Source organism: Leuciscus leuciscus, assembly GCF_965113295.1.
Source record: "Leuciscus leuciscus genome assembly, chromosome: 4".
In the NCBI taxonomy this organism is placed as follows: Eukaryota; Metazoa; Chordata; class Actinopteri; order Cypriniformes; family Leuciscidae; genus Leuciscus; species Leuciscus leuciscus.
The window spans coordinates 8,397,344-8,415,255 of record NC_138728.1 but is presented as its reverse complement, the minus strand read 5'-3'; the positions used below and the strand labels follow the sequence as shown (position 1 = coordinate 8,415,255).

Below are 17,912 nucleotides of genomic sequence, written 5' to 3'. Positions count from 1 at the left end.
AAATGTGTTTTCAAACAATGTATCGGACGGGCATATCGAAAACAAATTGTTAGTTACTAAATTACTAAACGAAATTAATTTAAAACATTAACCTTTCTAAAAGTAACTGAATTATTACAAATACAAATAATTACATACAATATACTCTCTTAAATCTACGTCCAGGCCCTAGCGTAAATGAACAATATAAAATTAAAATAAGATGAGCGTGTGAGGGTTACTAAGGGATCCTGCTGACAGCCAATGACAGAGACCCGTTCATTCTGTACGTTTCGTATGAATAAATAGAAGGGGCGGGTCTTTGCCAAGCGCCGCAGATATCGATAAGGCGTAATTCTCCGGTGTGGAGTGTTTTATGCCGAAGAAATGGACATGGGCTGCCAACAATATCTTTAAGAAGCGGCTCACGTATTTATTTAAGCGGTGCAATTTGTCCAGCGTGTTTGGATGGGATGGGATCTTGGGTAATGGGCCATTCGTGGGAAGAGCGAGACCTTTATAACCGCTTCTGCACAATTACATCTACACCGGATACCGGGAAATGAACCACGCTCGAGCAACGGACTGGATACCGTCTACACGAGGAGCTGTCAGCATAAATATATGATATGATTCATCTTTGATTCCCTGCATCGATATTCTCTATTTATGGCCGTTCTGTCATCTTGATATCGGGTGTGTGTAAAGGGGCGCGCGAGTGAGCCGCATCCGCGCGAGGTGCATTTCAACATGACAGGTAACGAAAACGACTCCGATATACGGCACTATTCACCTTCTGTATCTTTGCATGTCAACATCTCATTCAAAAATACCAAAAATATGTATATAACATATGATATAGTGGTTGGGGAGATCCTAAGCGTCTGAAGATGCCGTTTTTCCATCTTTGACCCTGTGCATGCGCTTCGTCTGTTCCCATACCCGCCCTTTTCTATCTGTACCGCTTTTTATCTGATTCAGATCATGCCCGTTATCTCCATACCTGTCTGACATGATGCGCGTGATATTAACCTCACGGGAGCATTGGGCCGCGCGCACCGATGATCTGTAACCTACATTCCCACAGTGTGTATATTCACTTAATGGCATTAGTGGTTTGCATGGCATTGAAGTAATTGAAAATTATACTACGTATGATGCATGATAGATAGTTAGATAGATATATATTTTGCTTTTAATGCAATTTTTCAATATGTTTAGATATTTTACTTAATTTACCTTTTTATGAGTTAAAAAGATGTCGATAAAACATTTGATGCTAATACAAAATAATTATGAAAAATTAGATGTACACATATGTACTCACTATTTGAAAACAGAAATTGTTCATTATCATTATCGACCTGGGTGTTACAATGTTTAATCACTAATTATTATGTAATGCAAAGATGGCCTGGAAATATATATATTTTTTTTAAATAGTTTGCATAATCATACAAATAAAAACATTTCATTGGAAGAAAATTAAAAAAAGTTCCACTTCATATTGAAATCCCAGACCTTTGATTGCAGACTTTGGCATCTCGACCAACTGGACACATTTCAGATCTCTCAAAATATACGATAAACAACATTTACAACATATACAAGATAATATATACACAGTATAGCAGACTGATACTATTTGCCAAGAATGGAAACTTAAAAACTGATTGATTGATTGATTGATTGATTGATTGATTGATTGATTGATGTGGGGAGGATGATGATGATGCTTCCAATTCCTCTTATTATGAGCTCTGAACTAATGTGAGATTCATTCAACAGATTATGTGTTTTCCCTTCTCACAGCAATGTATAGAGGAAGGATACCAAGCGGGAAGACCTGTGGCTATCCGGGGGACATTTTATCAGGGTCAGATGGCCTGTCTTGAATAAGAAACAAGCAAAAATGGAGAGCTCCAGTTCAAGGATGGTCCTGAGGAGCTCCCGGCGTCTGCTCGGATGTTGTGCGCTTCTGCTCGCGACCGTGATGCTGGTGGGCTTCATGCCGACGTCCAGCTCACCTGTGGCAGGTATCTCATCAAAAGCCTTTAGCATACTATTTTTGCTTTTTGTCACTTCCGTTACATTTCATTTGGTTTCTGTGAACTTATTGTGAGTCAATATCATAAATAGCGAGTCTTTTCTATCACAGATGATCTGAACGTCAGAAAGACGGTGGGCGTATGTGCGAGTGATGCTCTCTTTGTGTGAATGACGTCTGTTGCTGTTAGAGGTGCTGAATGATGGGATTCACAGTGAATTGTATTGAATTGTGTGTGAGACAGTTCGAAGGAAGTGCATATCTGCCCACACAGTGACTTCTTAGATTGATATTTTCTTGAAATTACGTGCTGAGGATACAGATCACGAATGGTCGGCTTAGTTGGAGTTTCTTTTTTTTTTGGTTACTCTTCAATAAAAATTCTTTATTGGAATTGATAGTTCCATGAAGAACCTTTAACATCAATGGAATCTTTCCATTCCGCAAAAGGTTCTTTATAGTGGAAGGTTCTTTCTATTATTAATATGTTCTTCACATTAAGAAAAAAAAAAAAAAAGGTTCTTTTATGAACTATTCCCTGAAATGTTTGTTGGTTCATTGTTTTCTCCACCTTCATCTTTAAGAGTGCAGAAACTTTCAATTGATCAAAAGGTTCTTTAAACCTTTTAAAAAAGAAAGTATTTTTTAGATCAGGGGTTCCCAAACTTTTTTGTCAGCCAAACCCCTTAGAAGTCAAATATTTTCCCCTTAAAATAGACTATAGACTACTGGTTAATCTTTAAATATTTTAATGACAGATTTGCATGTTCACTGTTCTCCGATGGTGATAATCATCATCATAATAATAATAATTATTATTACTAGTAGTGGTAGCAATAGTAGTATTTTAACTAAATAAATACAAAAATATATTACTGTTGTAAATTACAATTGTATTAATATATTGTATTAGTTAATTATAATAATGAATTGTGACTTAGAGAGTTATTTAATAAGACCATATAGTTATTTAATTAAAATGCAGCCTTTGATTTGATAATTGCACTAAGCTATATTGTGATTTTCTTCCAGCCCCATTTATTTCTATAAATTTTACATTCAATTGTTTATTAATAGTTTTTCATCAATTCCCGACCCCCCTGCAGTTCTTTCCCAAACTCCTTTTTGGAAAACCCTGCTTCAGATTATTGACAGTCACTCAGTAACTGGAGATGTGCTGTCTGTTGTTGCTTTTGGCCGACAGCCGGCTGATTATTTGTTCACGCTGGTTACACATCACTGTAAGACACACACACACACACACACACACTTAAACCCAGACAGATGGATGAGCATCTCATCACTCTCTGAAAGGGAAGACGAAACTTTCAAATGCACGTTGGCTCACCCACTTCATCAAATACTGTAAAGGATAGGGGGTTTATTAGGAGTCACACACCCCGGCAAGCCCACAGCTGTGATGGAAGTGTGTCCTGTGGTGCAACAGGCCTCCCATTAAAGCCATTGATCTTGTGTGTGAGGAGTGGAGTCTCTCTCTCTCACACAATCGTTCTCTTTCTGTGGCTCTGCGGTATCTGATGGTCGGCATTGACGATTGGATTTAGTAACATCAAAGCTAAGTGGACTTCGGTCCGTAATAATGTGCTGCTATTCATAGATGCAGTTTCTCCTCTGTTTTCTCCTTTATGCCTGGGAATCTGTGTCAGTGGAATCAGTGTACGCGTGTACGTGTTCGCGTGAGCTCATTCTGTCGGTGTGAGAAATGCCTGTGTGCTCTCTCCGCTGCTTCTGTAGCATACTGATGAAGCGGTCGTCATGTGACATACTCCTGCAACACACACATGCAACACGCAGCATCACCATGGAAACACCTCGCCTGACCACGCCACAGAGCCATTCATAGGATGTGTGTGTGAGACGGGGTCTCTCTTTCCCCCTGTGTGAAGTTGTGTTCTCCGCCGGGGATGCTCTGACAGTTAACTGAGTCTGAAGTTAATTACTGGAGTTATTTCGTATGTCGTTCCCCAGAGTGGCTCGTCCTGCAGTTTCAACACGCATAGGCCTACATTAGAGCCTTCATTGACTGGGTGATGTACATGACCAGATTTAAAAGGGACAATTTACCCAAAATTTTGAAATTCACTCATCATTTCCTCACCCTTATGTTAAAATGTCTTTCTTGAGTGAAAGAAAATACTTTGAGGAATGACTCCGTATAATGACAGTCAATGGGGTCCAATATCGTTTGGACGCTAACATTCTTGTTTAATTCACGTTCTTATATTTTCCTTATGTTTCAACGTAAAAGTGTAGATTTTTACTGTAGTGAAGAATTCGAAAATTGTCTTTGAACTGCCGTGTTTGCGGTAGATCTGTATATTTCTATATTATGCTAATTATAACCGTGTAATTATGGCTGGTGAAATGGATTTACTTATTGTAGAGTTTAGGAAAGTGATCATGAGCATTGTAATGTTTGAAGCGGATGTCAAAACAAATGTTCGTAGACCGGGAAGATTTGAAAAACGAGCGGTTCATTCATGAATCTGTAAGATCTTACCTTCATGCTGTGGGAATACAAACCGGAAGACAGAACACAAGGAGAGCAGTGCTGAAAGGGGGAGGGGCTAAAATAATATGTTTTGCTATTTTAACTCCTCGTTGTGTCTTTTCATTTCAATGGCTATTATTTTTTCTCAGTGTCATTGTCCATAAATGATCACCCAGATTGCTGAAGTAGACGACAGTTTGGTTCACACTTTACTTCTTATATTGTTTTATAGCTATATAAAATCTAGCAACATTTGCTGTCTGATGGTTGGCTCACAGGTCCAGATTTTTTTTTTTTTGTTAGTTTAGTGTTATTATGACTCACTAAAGAGACGGATTGCTATTTTCGACAAGTGTTTTTTAACCTGAGGAAACATGACAAGGCATGTCTATGTCTGGCACTGTCTGGTACCACCATGAAGCCATTCGAATTCAGTTTGACATTCAATTTCAGTTAAAAGTTCATCTTTGCTACTGTACGTGATGTTTACTTCTTCTTTCTCTCAGCTAGTATGACACACTGGCCTACTAATGTCACTCAGCTGTCCTGTACTCCCCTGCTCCCCCACACTGTGCTGTTCAATCAGCCTCATTACCCACAAACCCTCTGTTCTAGCCTCAGTGGCCCACAATGCCGATGAATCACAGTCACATTAATAAAAGGCCAGCTCTCATAGGCAGCCTCGGTACCATATGGCTCGTTGAAATAAAGAACAGTCATTTTAAGAGTCAACGGTGTCACATTTACTGCGATAGTAAGACTTATGATATGAGTTTTAGTTAAGCTGTTGTTGTTATTTCAGTCCATGCTAAACCATAATTGGATCATGATTTTCATGAAAATGGAAATTATTGTTTTGTGCACTTTCAAGAAATCAGATCCACAAGCTGCATGGACAGTGGCCACCAGATGGCAGTCTGTGCCTCACAATAATCAGATTATGGGGTTTGAAATGGTTGATTCATAAACATCACCTGTATTAGCTAATATTTTTAATATTTTCAGTTTTAATTTTAATTGTAGTTTAGATTTTAGTAATTATGTCTTTATTTCAGTTTTCTCATTTTCTTTTTTTAGTTTAAGTTTTATGTTTAGCTTTATTTCAATTATCGAAAAGGTATATTTAATAGACTGAAAGCTAAAAACTATAAACTAAAAGTTTTAGTTGTAGTTAACAATTACAACACTGTTTGTTACTGACTTATATTATGTCTATATAGTATATTTATGTAATAGGCCTATATTTAGCATTATTAACCTTCAGCATAATTCTAAACATTATTTTAACCCCACACAGTAAGTCTGGAATAAAATGATAATTGAGTAAGTTGTGTATGTAAGATATATATATATACAGTATATTACATTTACAAACTTTTATGTTAGATTTGACAGCACTAATACATATACTTCTGCTTGAATCACGTGATCAAAAAGACTAAATGTCACTTGCTGAAATATGATGAAATATTATAAAAGTGTTTTATTTTTTATTGTTATTAGTAGTAGAATATTTTATTATTATTATTGCATTATACTAAATAGAGCTGTAAGTCATGGGTCATGGGAACCCAAATAGCCCAGTTTTCTGAAAATGACTCAATATTTGTTAAAATAGCTTTCAGAAGCCTTTTATTTAGCTCATGTAACCTATTCATATGTATGTAGATTTCGATTGATTGATTTAGATCTTAAATTCACTTTAATACTCATCCACAGAGCTAGTTTGCATAAAGAAGTTGTTAAAAATGACTGTGTCTTGGGTACAATCTGGGCTCTTCCTGAACTGTGTGTTATGAAAGATTTGGATGTGTTGTATTTACACTCAGACCTTCTGCTGTTTGCAAATATTGAATTTCTTGTTGTTTGGTTTTGTGCCATCCTGCAGCACACTCACACTTTTCTTTTTCTTTTATCTTTCCTAAGTGGAGCTCCCATCCAACATGTCTAAAAGGAGCCTCAATCAACTTCCAACAAGACCACATTCACCTCCTGCCTTATCTTCATCATCATCATCTTCATCTCCTCAGCGTTCAGAAAGAACCAGGCGTCCAGCTCACACGCCTCCAGGTGCCAAACATCCCTCGTCCCCTGGTCACCACGACAGTGCCTCCAGTATAGATCCCACCCCGTCCCTTGGCTCCGAAGGGTCGGGTAACCTAGGCGACGGGGCCCAGGGCATCCACTTGCTGTTACGGCCCCCAGACCTTCTAACGCCCAGCCAGATGCCTCCTCTCCATGGCGACAGACCGCCTACGCCAGCCCCTCCGACCCTGGTGCCGCCCGAAGACCTGTATCCTGCCCACTCTGCGGAGGTGGACTGGGGATCCGGAGACTACCTGGAAACTCTTACGTTCATGGGATCCGAAGGGGAGGAGTTTTCTCTCGTCACCACCCTCCCTACCCATGGATACGATCCATATGATGCCGACGATGACGCCACAGTCAGCTACAACACAGCTTTCCCCTCTCGTCCCATCCTGCCCCTCTCGTCCAGAGACCTCCAGCCCAGCGCGACCGTAAAATACGGGAAAAACTTAAGGACGGCCCATCCTACTGATCCCCGCCTTCCATTGGGTCCTGACTCCGCCCACACGAGCGATATGGACGATGATTTGGATTTCGATTGGGCGGAGCTTTTCCCCATCGAGCCAACTGAAATGCTGCTTCCCGACATGAACAGTTTGGAATACTACAACACGTTGCAAGCCAAAGAGAACGCTAGTATTGCGAGGAATAGGACGCACCCTCACATTACCCCCACGCACACTGTAGGAACCCCCCACACTACCACTGCAACTTTGGGAAAAGTCCCGGATCATATTGACCTGACAGCCCCTCAGCCCATTCCATTAGTGACCCCAACTCCACCCCAAAAACCCAAGCCTCCCATCCCATCAACCACCGAGACCCACCGACCTCCTGAACCCCCAAAGAAGGGTGTTCCTTCCATACCCACATCCCATGTGGGCAAAACCCGACCGCCAGTGCCAACTGCCCTGCCTCCACCCGGCACCTCAGAGGGTCCAGTAATACAAGCCGTCACGCTGAAGCCCCCTCCAACGAAACCCCGTACAACCACCATCAAAACCCCCATCAGAACTACAACTACAACTAAAACCACGACTACCATGAGCTCCACCAAAAGCCCACCGCCTACAACTCCCAGAATTCCTCTGTCCATCGCACCCCGACAGTACATTTGCAACATCACCAAACCGGACATGTACCTAGTCAGAGTGGGTAAGACAACAAGATATTTAAATTTGGGGAAATTAGGGATGCACAATATATCGGTAATATATCAATTACTTGCTGATTAAGATTTTCTCTATATGCACATTAATTTTCTCTATTTTAGCATTTTGTTAATCATACTAATTTATCTTAATTAATTTATAATTTATCATTTTCAGTTCATTTTTGTTTTAATTTATTTGTTTTGCATTACCGGTATTTATTACCAGTATTATTAATTATTTAATTATTTTTATTCTATTTATTTGTATATCTTATATATAATTTATCATTATTGTGCACACTCATTTTCTCTGTTTTCACATTTAGTTAATCTTTAAAACCTGTAATAATTTACATTTAAGACTTAAATAATGTAACACTGTTAAATATAATCTTTAGTATGTTGTGATGGCTAAAAAAAATTGTTTTCATTTATTTGTGTAATACTATTATTTCACTTTATATACCGGTATATATTTTTTTTTCATCTCTTACGACCTTCTTGTGTGACTCCTGCAGGAATGCCAAGTGGGTCATCCGTGGCGTTTGCCAAAGCTCATGTGCGGGAGATTCTTCGACGCGAGTTCAACCGTTCAGTTGAGCTACAGGTCAGTGCGTAAGATCACAACAGATCACATCACACATCAGCATTTTATCTTTAGGATCACTGATATCAATCTGTGCTATCAATCCAGGTCCTCAAAGCCCCGCCCAATTTCATCTTCCGGGCAGTCTCCGGTCCACTAGTGTACACTGCCATGTCCGTCATCAATACTCTCCGCCAATCAGCACACAGCACTTCTTCTTCTACCATTCTATCCGTCACAACCATATATGCAGTGCCCGATTACAAACATCAGGTCCACACAGGTGAGAAAGACACCAACATATAACCAATATAACCAGAGAATGGCATCCTCACGTATGGTTAACCTCAAAAAAGGAAACAAAAAAGTTAGTTAATTAATTAATACATTTTTATTTAACATTGTTTCTGAGCAATAATTCTAAAATAAATTATAGAACTATTTTTTATATTTTTTTTAATTATAAAAAACAAATATTTTAATATTATGTAATAATAAAAACATTTTTATTATATAATATAGAAGTATAATATAAATAATGTATTTATTTTTTAAGAATGAGTGTTATATTAGTTTGTTTTTCTTGCAGTGCTGCAGTTTGTGCCGAGTCATGTGGACGTGCGTCTGTGTAGCTTCAGCGAGCGTGTGGAGAAGGGGCTGCTCATGGCGTATGCGGAAGTACGCAAGCGCTCGCAAGAAAATGGAAATTTCACAGTTCACGTACGTAAATCCTTTAGAACCACTGGCAGAGACAAATTCAAATAATAAATAAAACACATTTTTAGCACACTTTACATGAATTTTAACACTTAAATCAACACTTTACTGTTCTTTCATGAACAGCTTGTCAACAAAAATATTTTTTTTCTCCTTTAAAGTTCAATTCTGTGTTTTGCTTATCTTTAAATTGTATTGATAATGCTGTATCATTGCTGTGTCTAGATTGTGAATATCACTAGTAGCATTCCTAAGGGTCAGCGGCAGCAGAAGGCTCCGGTGGACATCACCTTTGCTGTGCGCGACTCCCACGGCTTCCTAACGGGATCAGACGTGAGTGGCCACATGAGGCAGCTCAGCGCTGTGGAGTTCAGCTTCTATCTCGGTTTTCCTACCCTGCAGATCGCTGAACGTGAGTGACATATACACACACACAGGCTCTTTGTCTTCATTTATTATGATCCTTATTCATTTATCATCTCAATTTTTGTCTTCCAGCTTTTAATTATCCTGAACTGAATGTGTCCCACCTTTTACGCACATCCTGGGTGAAAACAGGTATGTGGGTGTGTTAGAAATTTCAAACAAACTTGATTTTGAGATGAAGACCAATATTGGAAGTTCATCATTATAATTATATAATATTAATTCATATTTAAGTAAAATATAGATTGTTATATATAAAATAGGTTTTATGTCTAGATTGTTTGGTAGCATACAGGATTGATGCTGCTCCATTCTGTACAAGACTTAAAAAAGAATAATAACAATATAATGGACAAATTAATGGACATTTACTGAATAGTGTGTAGATGAACACTGTTTTTGTCATATCATCTGATCTATACATTTTAGTAAAAAAGGACTTAACCCATAGTTATAATAATCAAATAATAAAAAAATATTCATTAATATAAATCATTATTAAAGAAGCAATATTATGTTTGAGGTGAGTTCTTATGTTAGGTAAATATAAATATTTATTTTTTCTTTGATTCTTTGAATCTAATCTTTCTCATTGTGTAACAGCACCTATACATTTTTAATAAACTAAAAGGCAGGCATATTTATACTAGTCCGTAAGTTGTGAAGGAAACTTAAAAATATGAACATTTTCTTTTTTATGTGCATTTGCTTTAGTTTTACTGGGTGTGTTGGACCAGCGTGTGAATGAAAGGACGTTCCAGGCCAAAATGGAGAGGCGGTTAGCACTGCTGGTCGGAGAGGGACTTGGGATTGGGGTTAGCAATCGACGATGGAGAAGAGCTACTAGTATTGGCAATAACAGTGTGCAGGTACATACAAATACATACAAAAGTGTACGCACTTTTTCTATCCCTCCCACACATGACATAAGCATGAACCCTGGTGTGCCTCAGATCGTTCGAGCGTCCCGTCTGGATGGCCCAGACTACCCGTTGGAGCTGGTGTATTTCGTGGAAGCGGGGTCAGGAGAGAGACTGCCAGCCCAGGCCACTGCAGTCATGCTCAACAGACTGAACCTGCAGAGAGCTGCCATCGTACTGGGCTACAGAGTACATGGAGTTTTGGCCACACGTGAGTCAGCCAAATGTGAAATGTGAAAACTTGGAAGCGGCTTTAAAGGGGTCCTGACATGGTTTTTTAAATTATTTTAATATGTTCCTTGAGGTTCACTTACATTGTAAATAAAGTATCCAGTGTAGACCGCGTCAGTAATTTTATAATGGGTTCTATTTGCTTTTGACGTGCCTTTAAGCGACTGAGCGCCCGTGGGAGGGGCCTATGGTGTAATGATGTGAAACTATTCATCAATGTCTTGCTCGGCAGTCATATAAAAATGTATATGGCTGTGTGACTTCACAGATACCACAATATCCAAACAAGCTATTTTTGGAGTTTAGTTAAATAATTTTTTGAATGAAGAGGATGTTTTAACCATGACAATTGCAGGATGTTTTAATGGTACAAAGACCTCTTCTTATATGTCAAAAGCTCAAGGAAAATGTCATTTCTCAAGACACTATTTCAATTAGCAAATGGGATTTTTTTGTGTGCCAAATATCACATTACTCTGTTTCAGCGGTGGAGAAGCTGGCCCTTCCGCCCTCTGAGACTCAGCCCAGTAACATTTGGCTGATCGTAGGAGTTGTGGTCCCAGTGCTGGTGGTCATCCTCATCATCATCATCCTTTACTGGAAACTGTGCCGCTCTGAGAAGCTGGAGTTTCAACCAGACGCCATGAGCACCATCCAGCAGAGACAGAAGGTCTGGGTCTCTGAGTGTGTGAGTGTATGAATGTGTTGCCCACTCATAGACACTACATGTGAAGGAGGTTCATGACTGTGCTCATTATTGCTCACCCATGTTAAGGGTTTTTACGGAAAAATGAGCTACATTGCAACAGTTAATTTAGCAGGTTGTATCATATTTACTGTCCATTCATGTGTGTTTGTGATTTTAGTTGCAGCCTCCCAGCGTTAAAGGTTTTGATTTTGCTAAGCTACACCTGGGGCAACACAGTAAGGATGACATCATGGTAATCCAAGAACCCGCTTCTTTACCGCCGCCTGTTAAAGAGGCCACGCCCTCAGAGGGCGGAGAATTGAACACTCCTAAATCGAAGAGCTCATCTACAAAAGCATCACGTGCAGCACGGAGAAGAGGCCGGTAAGGAACTGTTGATCATGTGCCATGTGATATAGATTGTGTGTGAACAGGTTTATATCAGTGGTATTTCAGTATTATTTGTATTTAAAATTTTCATTTTATTTATAATGTTTAATTTGTCTTTTTTTAATGTGCTTTTCTCTTTTTTATATTACTATTTAGGTTTTATTTATTTTTATTTCAGTTTTAGTTTTAGTTTTTATTTATTTACAGTTCAACGTAAATCTATTTCAGTTAGGCATAATTTCGAATCTTCACAATAACAACGCTGGTTTATATGTGTTTTTAATCACACACGTTGTGTTTTTGTCAGATTGTCTCCATCTGATGGAGATTCTTTAGGAAGTGAAGCATCCAGCGGTAGAGAATCAGCTGAGGAGAGCACCAGACCTGCTGTGACGCCAAGTGACAGCAAACCCCAACATCGCAAGAGCAAACATGGTACCATATGACACAAACACACACACACACACACACACACACACACACACACACACACACACGTTTCTGAACGAATCCCTGTTTTTAACGAATCGGGTGAACCAATGATTAAATGGTCCATTGATTAAGAGAGCCATTTACATCGTTCGTACATAATATTGTTCAAATAAATTATAATAATTCTTTCTATAAATTAATTAATAAATAAAAGTATAATATAAAGTTGCTTTGGGATGATTTGTAATGTGAAAAGCTAAATTAAATTACATATCAAATAAAATGAATGAAATTAAACCTCTTTCTCTCCATTTATTCCTGCGGTTCAACAGCAAAAAACAAACATGGTAAGTTTCTTCACCCATAGTCAAGTTGCATTCGTATATTGTTAGTTAAAAATGTGTGACCTTTGACATCCGGCCTTGATGTTCAGGTACTCAGCCTGGAAGTGGTGTGGATGAGCAGTTGTCCTCGTCGTCCATATTTGAGCATGTGGACCGCCTGTCTCGAGGTTCGTCAGATGGAACACGCAGAGTGTCCAATAAGATACAGCTTATTGCCATGCAGCCCATGCCAAGCCCACCCTCCTATCCACATAACCAAGCCCTGAGTCCCAACCTGACGGACAAGATGCATGACGGAGCAAATGTCAACAGTGAGGTTAGCAAACTCCTCTTCACATACCCTCACACTTGCATAATGCAACATATTTCCCAAAATATTCATCAATAAATTATGTATGACTTGAATTCATGTCATCTTTAAGAAAACATTCACAACTTATTCCCATTCTTCCAACTGACGCAGATCCAAGTGGCCTTAAGGCATAAATCCGAGATTGAACACCATCGCAATAAGATCCGCCTGCGTGCCAAGAGAAAGGGCCACTATGAGTTTCCTTCCATGGAGGACATCATGGCAGCGTTCGCCGACAGCTCCGAGCAGCAGCGAGTGTACCAACAAGCTCAGGAGCAGATACACAAGATCCTGCATCCTGAGGAACACGCGCCTTCATCGTGCGGAGAGCCACGCAAAAGGTCAGTGGAAATAAATCTCACTTGTCTTGCACTTTCCCGGTTTTCTACCAAGGAAAGTGAATGGAATTTGTTTGGGAATTGCAGTTCCAGAGGAAAACGCTCTCCCAGGCACAGACAGAGACAAAATTTGAGTGGAAGCGGAAGTCTCAGAGACAAAGATCGCCTCATTAATGACGGAGATGCCACGTACAGGAAGTACCCCGGGGTCAACAACGTAGCCTATGTGGTAGGACACACACATATATGCAAATATGTGATTTCACTGAACTAAAACATGCAGATTCACTGATTCTCTTCCTGTAGTCTGATGCAGATCAGCTCCCAGATGCAGAAAGCCCTTCTCCTACTGATGAGGTGTTTATGGACCCTGGATCACCACCATCTGGCCCCGCCCCTGCTCCGCCCACCTACGCCCCCCCTCAGCCAACCATCGAAGAAGCTCGGCAGCAGATGCACTCCTTATTGGATGATGCTTTTGCTCTCGTCTCACCCTCTTCTCAAGGAAGCCCCGCTCCTCTAACGTTCACTGGCATTACTGCGGTCACTGGCGTCGGAGGAATCAGCCCCGGTCAACCCTCCAGCCCGTCCTCACGCCCCTCACGCCAATGGGGCTCCTCTTCTTACCCAGCAGCCCCTGCACACAGTCCTTTCTCTGCGGTGAGTGACTGTGGATATTTGAATGATTGAATTTGAATGCAACTAATGTGAAATTTCATGTGAAATATCTCTTCTCTCTCTTCTCTGTAGAGGTATGCTGAGTTAGGAATGTCTCCCACATCGGTACAGGGTTTACTGCAGAGGTGAGGAGGATTCTGTTCTGAAGAACAGTCAGGATGAAGCAATTTAATATGTAAACATAATAAAGAAGGATGATGCTCCTTGTTAAACTGGTTACACAGCCCTGCATCTTGAAAACAATTGTACTGATCTGCAAAAAAGCATAGTAATACATAATTTGATGATGTTCTGTTAAAAATATATGAATAAAAACTTTCCATCACTTATAGTTTTTTTCACAAAATAAGAATGAAGATTGTTCAAATTATATATATTCACTAACAAAAGCAGGAAAATGTTTCGTTTTGATGACCAAAAAAGTATTCAAAATGTATCATATATAACTTACAATCCTCAAAAGAATTGGATTTTTTTTTTTTTTTTAAATAATCAATTTAATGTCAAAGAACTTTAAAATAAATTATAACAAAATAAAATTGTCCTGTTGCTGTGTGGATGTAGGAAACCACCCTCAGATTTAGTAGATATCATCTGGGTCATCTTTGCTCAAGGCTAGTTGATTTTACAAATGGTTGTCAAAAGCAAAACTGCTACGAAACGCACATCATATTTTGTGTTTTTGGAATCAGCCCCCCAAAATTAGTGAGAAACAAGTATTAGATTTCTTGAATTGCTGGTATTTTATTAATTATTTCTTTCTCCCTGATTCTCACAAAATATATTTAAATAGTTTTTTATTTAACAAATATTTTTAAATATTTAAAATGTATATATTTAAAATGATATTTTATGAAATGTAGTAAACCACCCTCAGATTTAGTAGATATCATCTGGGTCATCTTTGCTCAAGGCTACTTGATTTTACAAATGGTTGTCGAAAGCAAAACGGCTACGTGTGATGTGCTAGAGCAAAACAGGCACTATTTGTTGGAATCAGCAACCCAAAATTAGTAAGAAACAAAGTATTGGATTTCATCCAGCAAATAGGATGCAAGGTGGTGTTATCAGAGCGAATATCAAGTTTGAGTACAGGAACAACGAATGTGGTCATTTGTCTACTACTGTATAAATATTGATCCTGTTTAGATTTAATATTTACTCAGCAGATTATTTGTATAGTTTTGACAGGCAGGCGCAAGGCTCTGCGTATCTGGCATCAGCAGAGATGCAGTCAGATCCTGGATACTCCAGCAGGGGACAGTATGGAGAAGAGATGCCTTCATCTTCTCGGCCACGACCGGTGGGGGGAAGCACAGGTAAAGGTCATATTAGTTTAAATTTAACATGTGCTAATTTATGTGCTATGATAATTGCTATATGTTGTGTGTGTAGGTGCACAGTTGCATCAGCTGACACAAGTGGGCTTGTCAAGTCGGATTGGAATGTATCCTGGAGTTGGCCGTAGTGTATCTGGACCCTCCGGTTCAAGCTGGACTCAGTACCGCTCAGATGAGGAGATCTCTAGGCCAGGATCCAACCGAGAGGCTGTAAATCAAAATCTTTTTCAGAATTGTATTTGTAAATATAATATTATGCCATTTAATATGGGATGTTATAAAATCCCAAAACTGTGCTATTGTATTTCCAAAACACTGCAGTTTAGCTGCAAACAATGAAAATCAATGGCAATAGTGTGAATGGGCAAGTAATAATAGCCTTACATCATTTAATTGGTTTAATTTTTAAATCAAGATCATTCAAAATATTTATTTTAATCATTTACTTAATTTTAAATATATTTTATTTAAAATAAAATGTATTTTAAATATATATATTTCTATGTAATGTATATTTAATTTAAGTTTATTTATGTTTAAGCTGTATGTTTGTTGGTATTTTATTCATTTTTCTCTCTCCCTCTGAATATATTTTAACTTTATTTATGTAAAATATAAATATATTTATATATATTTCACTGAATTTAAGTTTTTGTTTAAGCATAATCTGTATGTTTATTATGTTCCTGAATTGTTGGTATTTTATTCATTACTCCTCCTCTCTCCCTCTCTGTTTCTGGCAGATACTGACATTCCCGGAATACTCTTCATCACCTGTATTCCAGATGCCCAGGACGTCCCTGCAGGATCCCACAACACCCCAGGCCCACCTGGAAGCCTCGAGCGCGGGGTACATTGCCCCTGAGGAGCGTTCTCCACCCCCTCACTCCTCTGCCTCTCTCATCAAGGCCATCAGGGAAGAACTGCAGAGACTTTCTCAGAAACAGGCTGCTGTTGTCAGCTACCACAGTTGAGAAAGACCACCCCAAAACCCCAGTCCTGGTTAACTTCCCGACGTACCCCATAAACAACCTCACAAATCCGAACACAGCTCGATGGCTGAGAAACTGCTTTACACAAAACCCAAACCAAAATCTTCAAATTCAAGTACGGCTGGTCTGTTACATATGAAGAAATGCTAGCAATCATCCCTGCTTGTACTGGCAGGATAAATACACAATTTACATTTCACTGCTGACATGCAGAAAATACACTTAAATACTCTCTCCTATAATTCACAATGAAAAAACACACCCTAAACGTCATGTCCAGACTGTTTAGAAATATAGACAAAGTTGCCCCGTATTCAGACTCTCAATTTGCATGCTGAGAGCTGTGAACCTTCAAGACTTAGTGCTGACTGTTGCTAATGTGAAAATCACTCCCATTCAGTTCCATGTCTCTCTAAGTGCTTCCTTCAAATGGGTCATCTTCGTGTCTCCGGACTTCCTCTGGTGCTAAAAAATCATTTCTGGGCTCTGCCACAATACCACAAACTAGCCCTGGCCAAAAACTCTGAAGTGGCATTCTCCTTTTTTTTCTTTTTTTTTTTTTTGCCGCTGTCCTGTTCTCCCAATTATTCAAGACGGATTATCAAGTGGAAACATGCTCTGTTCCACAATCTAGTGAGCCTCGCGGAAAAGTTAGTCAACATAATTATTAAACATAAAACAACATATAATTAAGGCAAACTCACAAGCATGGTGAACGAGGCAAGAGAAACGTCCAGTATAAAGTTATAAATGTTTATAAAAACGTTAAAATAATTATTTTACCCAACATTTGTGCGTTCTGTATAGTTTTATACTTATTAGAGTGTCATGCCGTTAGCTTAGCAAAATGCTAATATTAAACTCTGGACTAGGCAAGAGAAATGTCTATTATAATGAAGTATTTCAATTTGATAAGTAGTCTATATTATTTTACCCAGCATTTGTGAGCTCTGTGTATTTTTTACTTATTAGAGTATCACGCCGTTAGCTTAGCAACATGCTAACGTTAAACTCGTTTGATTGAAATCAATTGCAAATCGAGTCAAATTGTGTGTGTTCCACATGAGCCACTTATGAGGTTCCATGACAATTGGGATGCTGCCCATGTAGGCAGTGCAGCAGCTCACTAGGTTTTGGAACAGAGCTATAGTCTGTCAAGGTCTTCAGGTCTTGCCTTACATTTGAGCTCTGAGTACTTCAAACTCTGCAGGGGAGGGAAACAGATTTTGTTGGCATTGTAAACAGTGAAGTTACTCTGCGTACTTTTTTGAGTCGTTTTTTTTAGTTGGTTTTTGAGCCAGCCCACATGTGGAGATGATCGACAGGCGGCCTCGGTTGCAGACCAGAATGGTTCCCATGCCGATAACATCATATTACTTTGTCCAACCGGTCTGCATCTGAGGAAAAGTATCAAAGCAAACGTTCATGATGCCCGTGTGTATTATTTTTGCCAGTGGGTTATGAATGTTGGCTGTCCAATCATTTCAGTGTCTTTCTAAAAGTATGGCTGAGGTAGTTTCTCAGTTGATATTAATTTTGCACATTTCCTCATCTTTGCACATTCATATCATGGTGATAATGGAAGTCAATCAGTTAAAGAGTTTATTGTGGAAAAGAGAGTATAGTATACAGTATCTATATAAATACTATAAAGAAAGATATAAGTGAGTTCATATTCTATACAAATATATATATATAT

The 17,912-nt window shown here is 39.0% G+C and overlaps 1 protein-coding gene and 1 long non-coding RNA gene across 5 annotated transcripts; one reads left to right on the top strand and one right to left on the bottom strand.

Moving 5' to 3' along the window:
• Positions 1-300: 300 nt before the first annotated feature.
• On the top strand, positions 301-17,478 carry LOC309496503 (UPF0606 protein KIAA1549). Of its 4 annotated transcripts, none has more exons than XM_082166492.1 (22): positions 301-736; positions 1,792-2,015; positions 6,465-7,781; positions 8,298-8,386; positions 8,474-8,648; positions 8,955-9,085; positions 9,308-9,494; positions 9,581-9,640; positions 10,223-10,377; positions 10,462-10,639; positions 11,145-11,347; positions 11,526-11,731; positions 12,045-12,172; positions 12,502-12,516; positions 12,603-12,829; positions 12,977-13,206; positions 13,291-13,432; positions 13,510-13,863; positions 13,954-14,006; positions 15,064-15,200; positions 15,277-15,431; positions 15,965-17,478. In XM_082166492.1, exons 2-22 carry the CDS (start codon positions 1,892-1,894, stop codon positions 16,193-16,195), a joined length of 4,497 nt encoding a protein of 1,498 aa, XP_082022618.1. In that variant the 5' UTR covers positions 301-736; positions 1,792-1,891; the 3' UTR covers positions 16,196-17,478. The 4 variants fall into 4 exon arrangements, with proteins under 4 accessions (XP_082022618.1, XP_082022616.1, XP_082022617.1 ...); XM_082166490.1 differs by adding an exon at positions 961-1,065 and having other exon boundaries at positions 12,977-13,432; XM_082166491.1 differs by having other exon boundaries at positions 11,145-11,329; positions 12,977-13,432.
• Positions 14,080-17,530, bottom strand: LOC309496506. Its single transcript, XR_014205137.1, has 3 exons — positions 17,477-17,530; positions 15,299-15,429; positions 14,080-15,167 (listed from the first exon to the last, which is right to left on the bottom strand). It is a non-coding gene; the product is annotated as an uncharacterized lncRNA (long non-coding RNA).
• Between the last annotated feature and the right edge of the window lie 382 nt (positions 17,531-17,912).

Excerpts from the sequence above, each read along its gene's own strand:
- LOC309496503 (XM_082166489.1), top strand. The coding sequence starts at position 1,892 with ATGGAGAGCTCCAGTTCAAGGATGGTCCTGAGGAGCTCCCGGCGTCTG. Across the intron at positions 8,387-8,473 it reads ACCGTTCAGTTGAGCTACAG|GTCCTCAAAGCCCCGCCCAA; the intron begins GTCAGTGCGTAA and ends CTATCAATCCAG. Across the intron at positions 9,495-9,580 it reads TACCCTGCAGATCGCTGAAC|CTTTTAATTATCCTGAACTG; the intron begins GTGAGTGACATA and ends TTTGTCTTCCAG.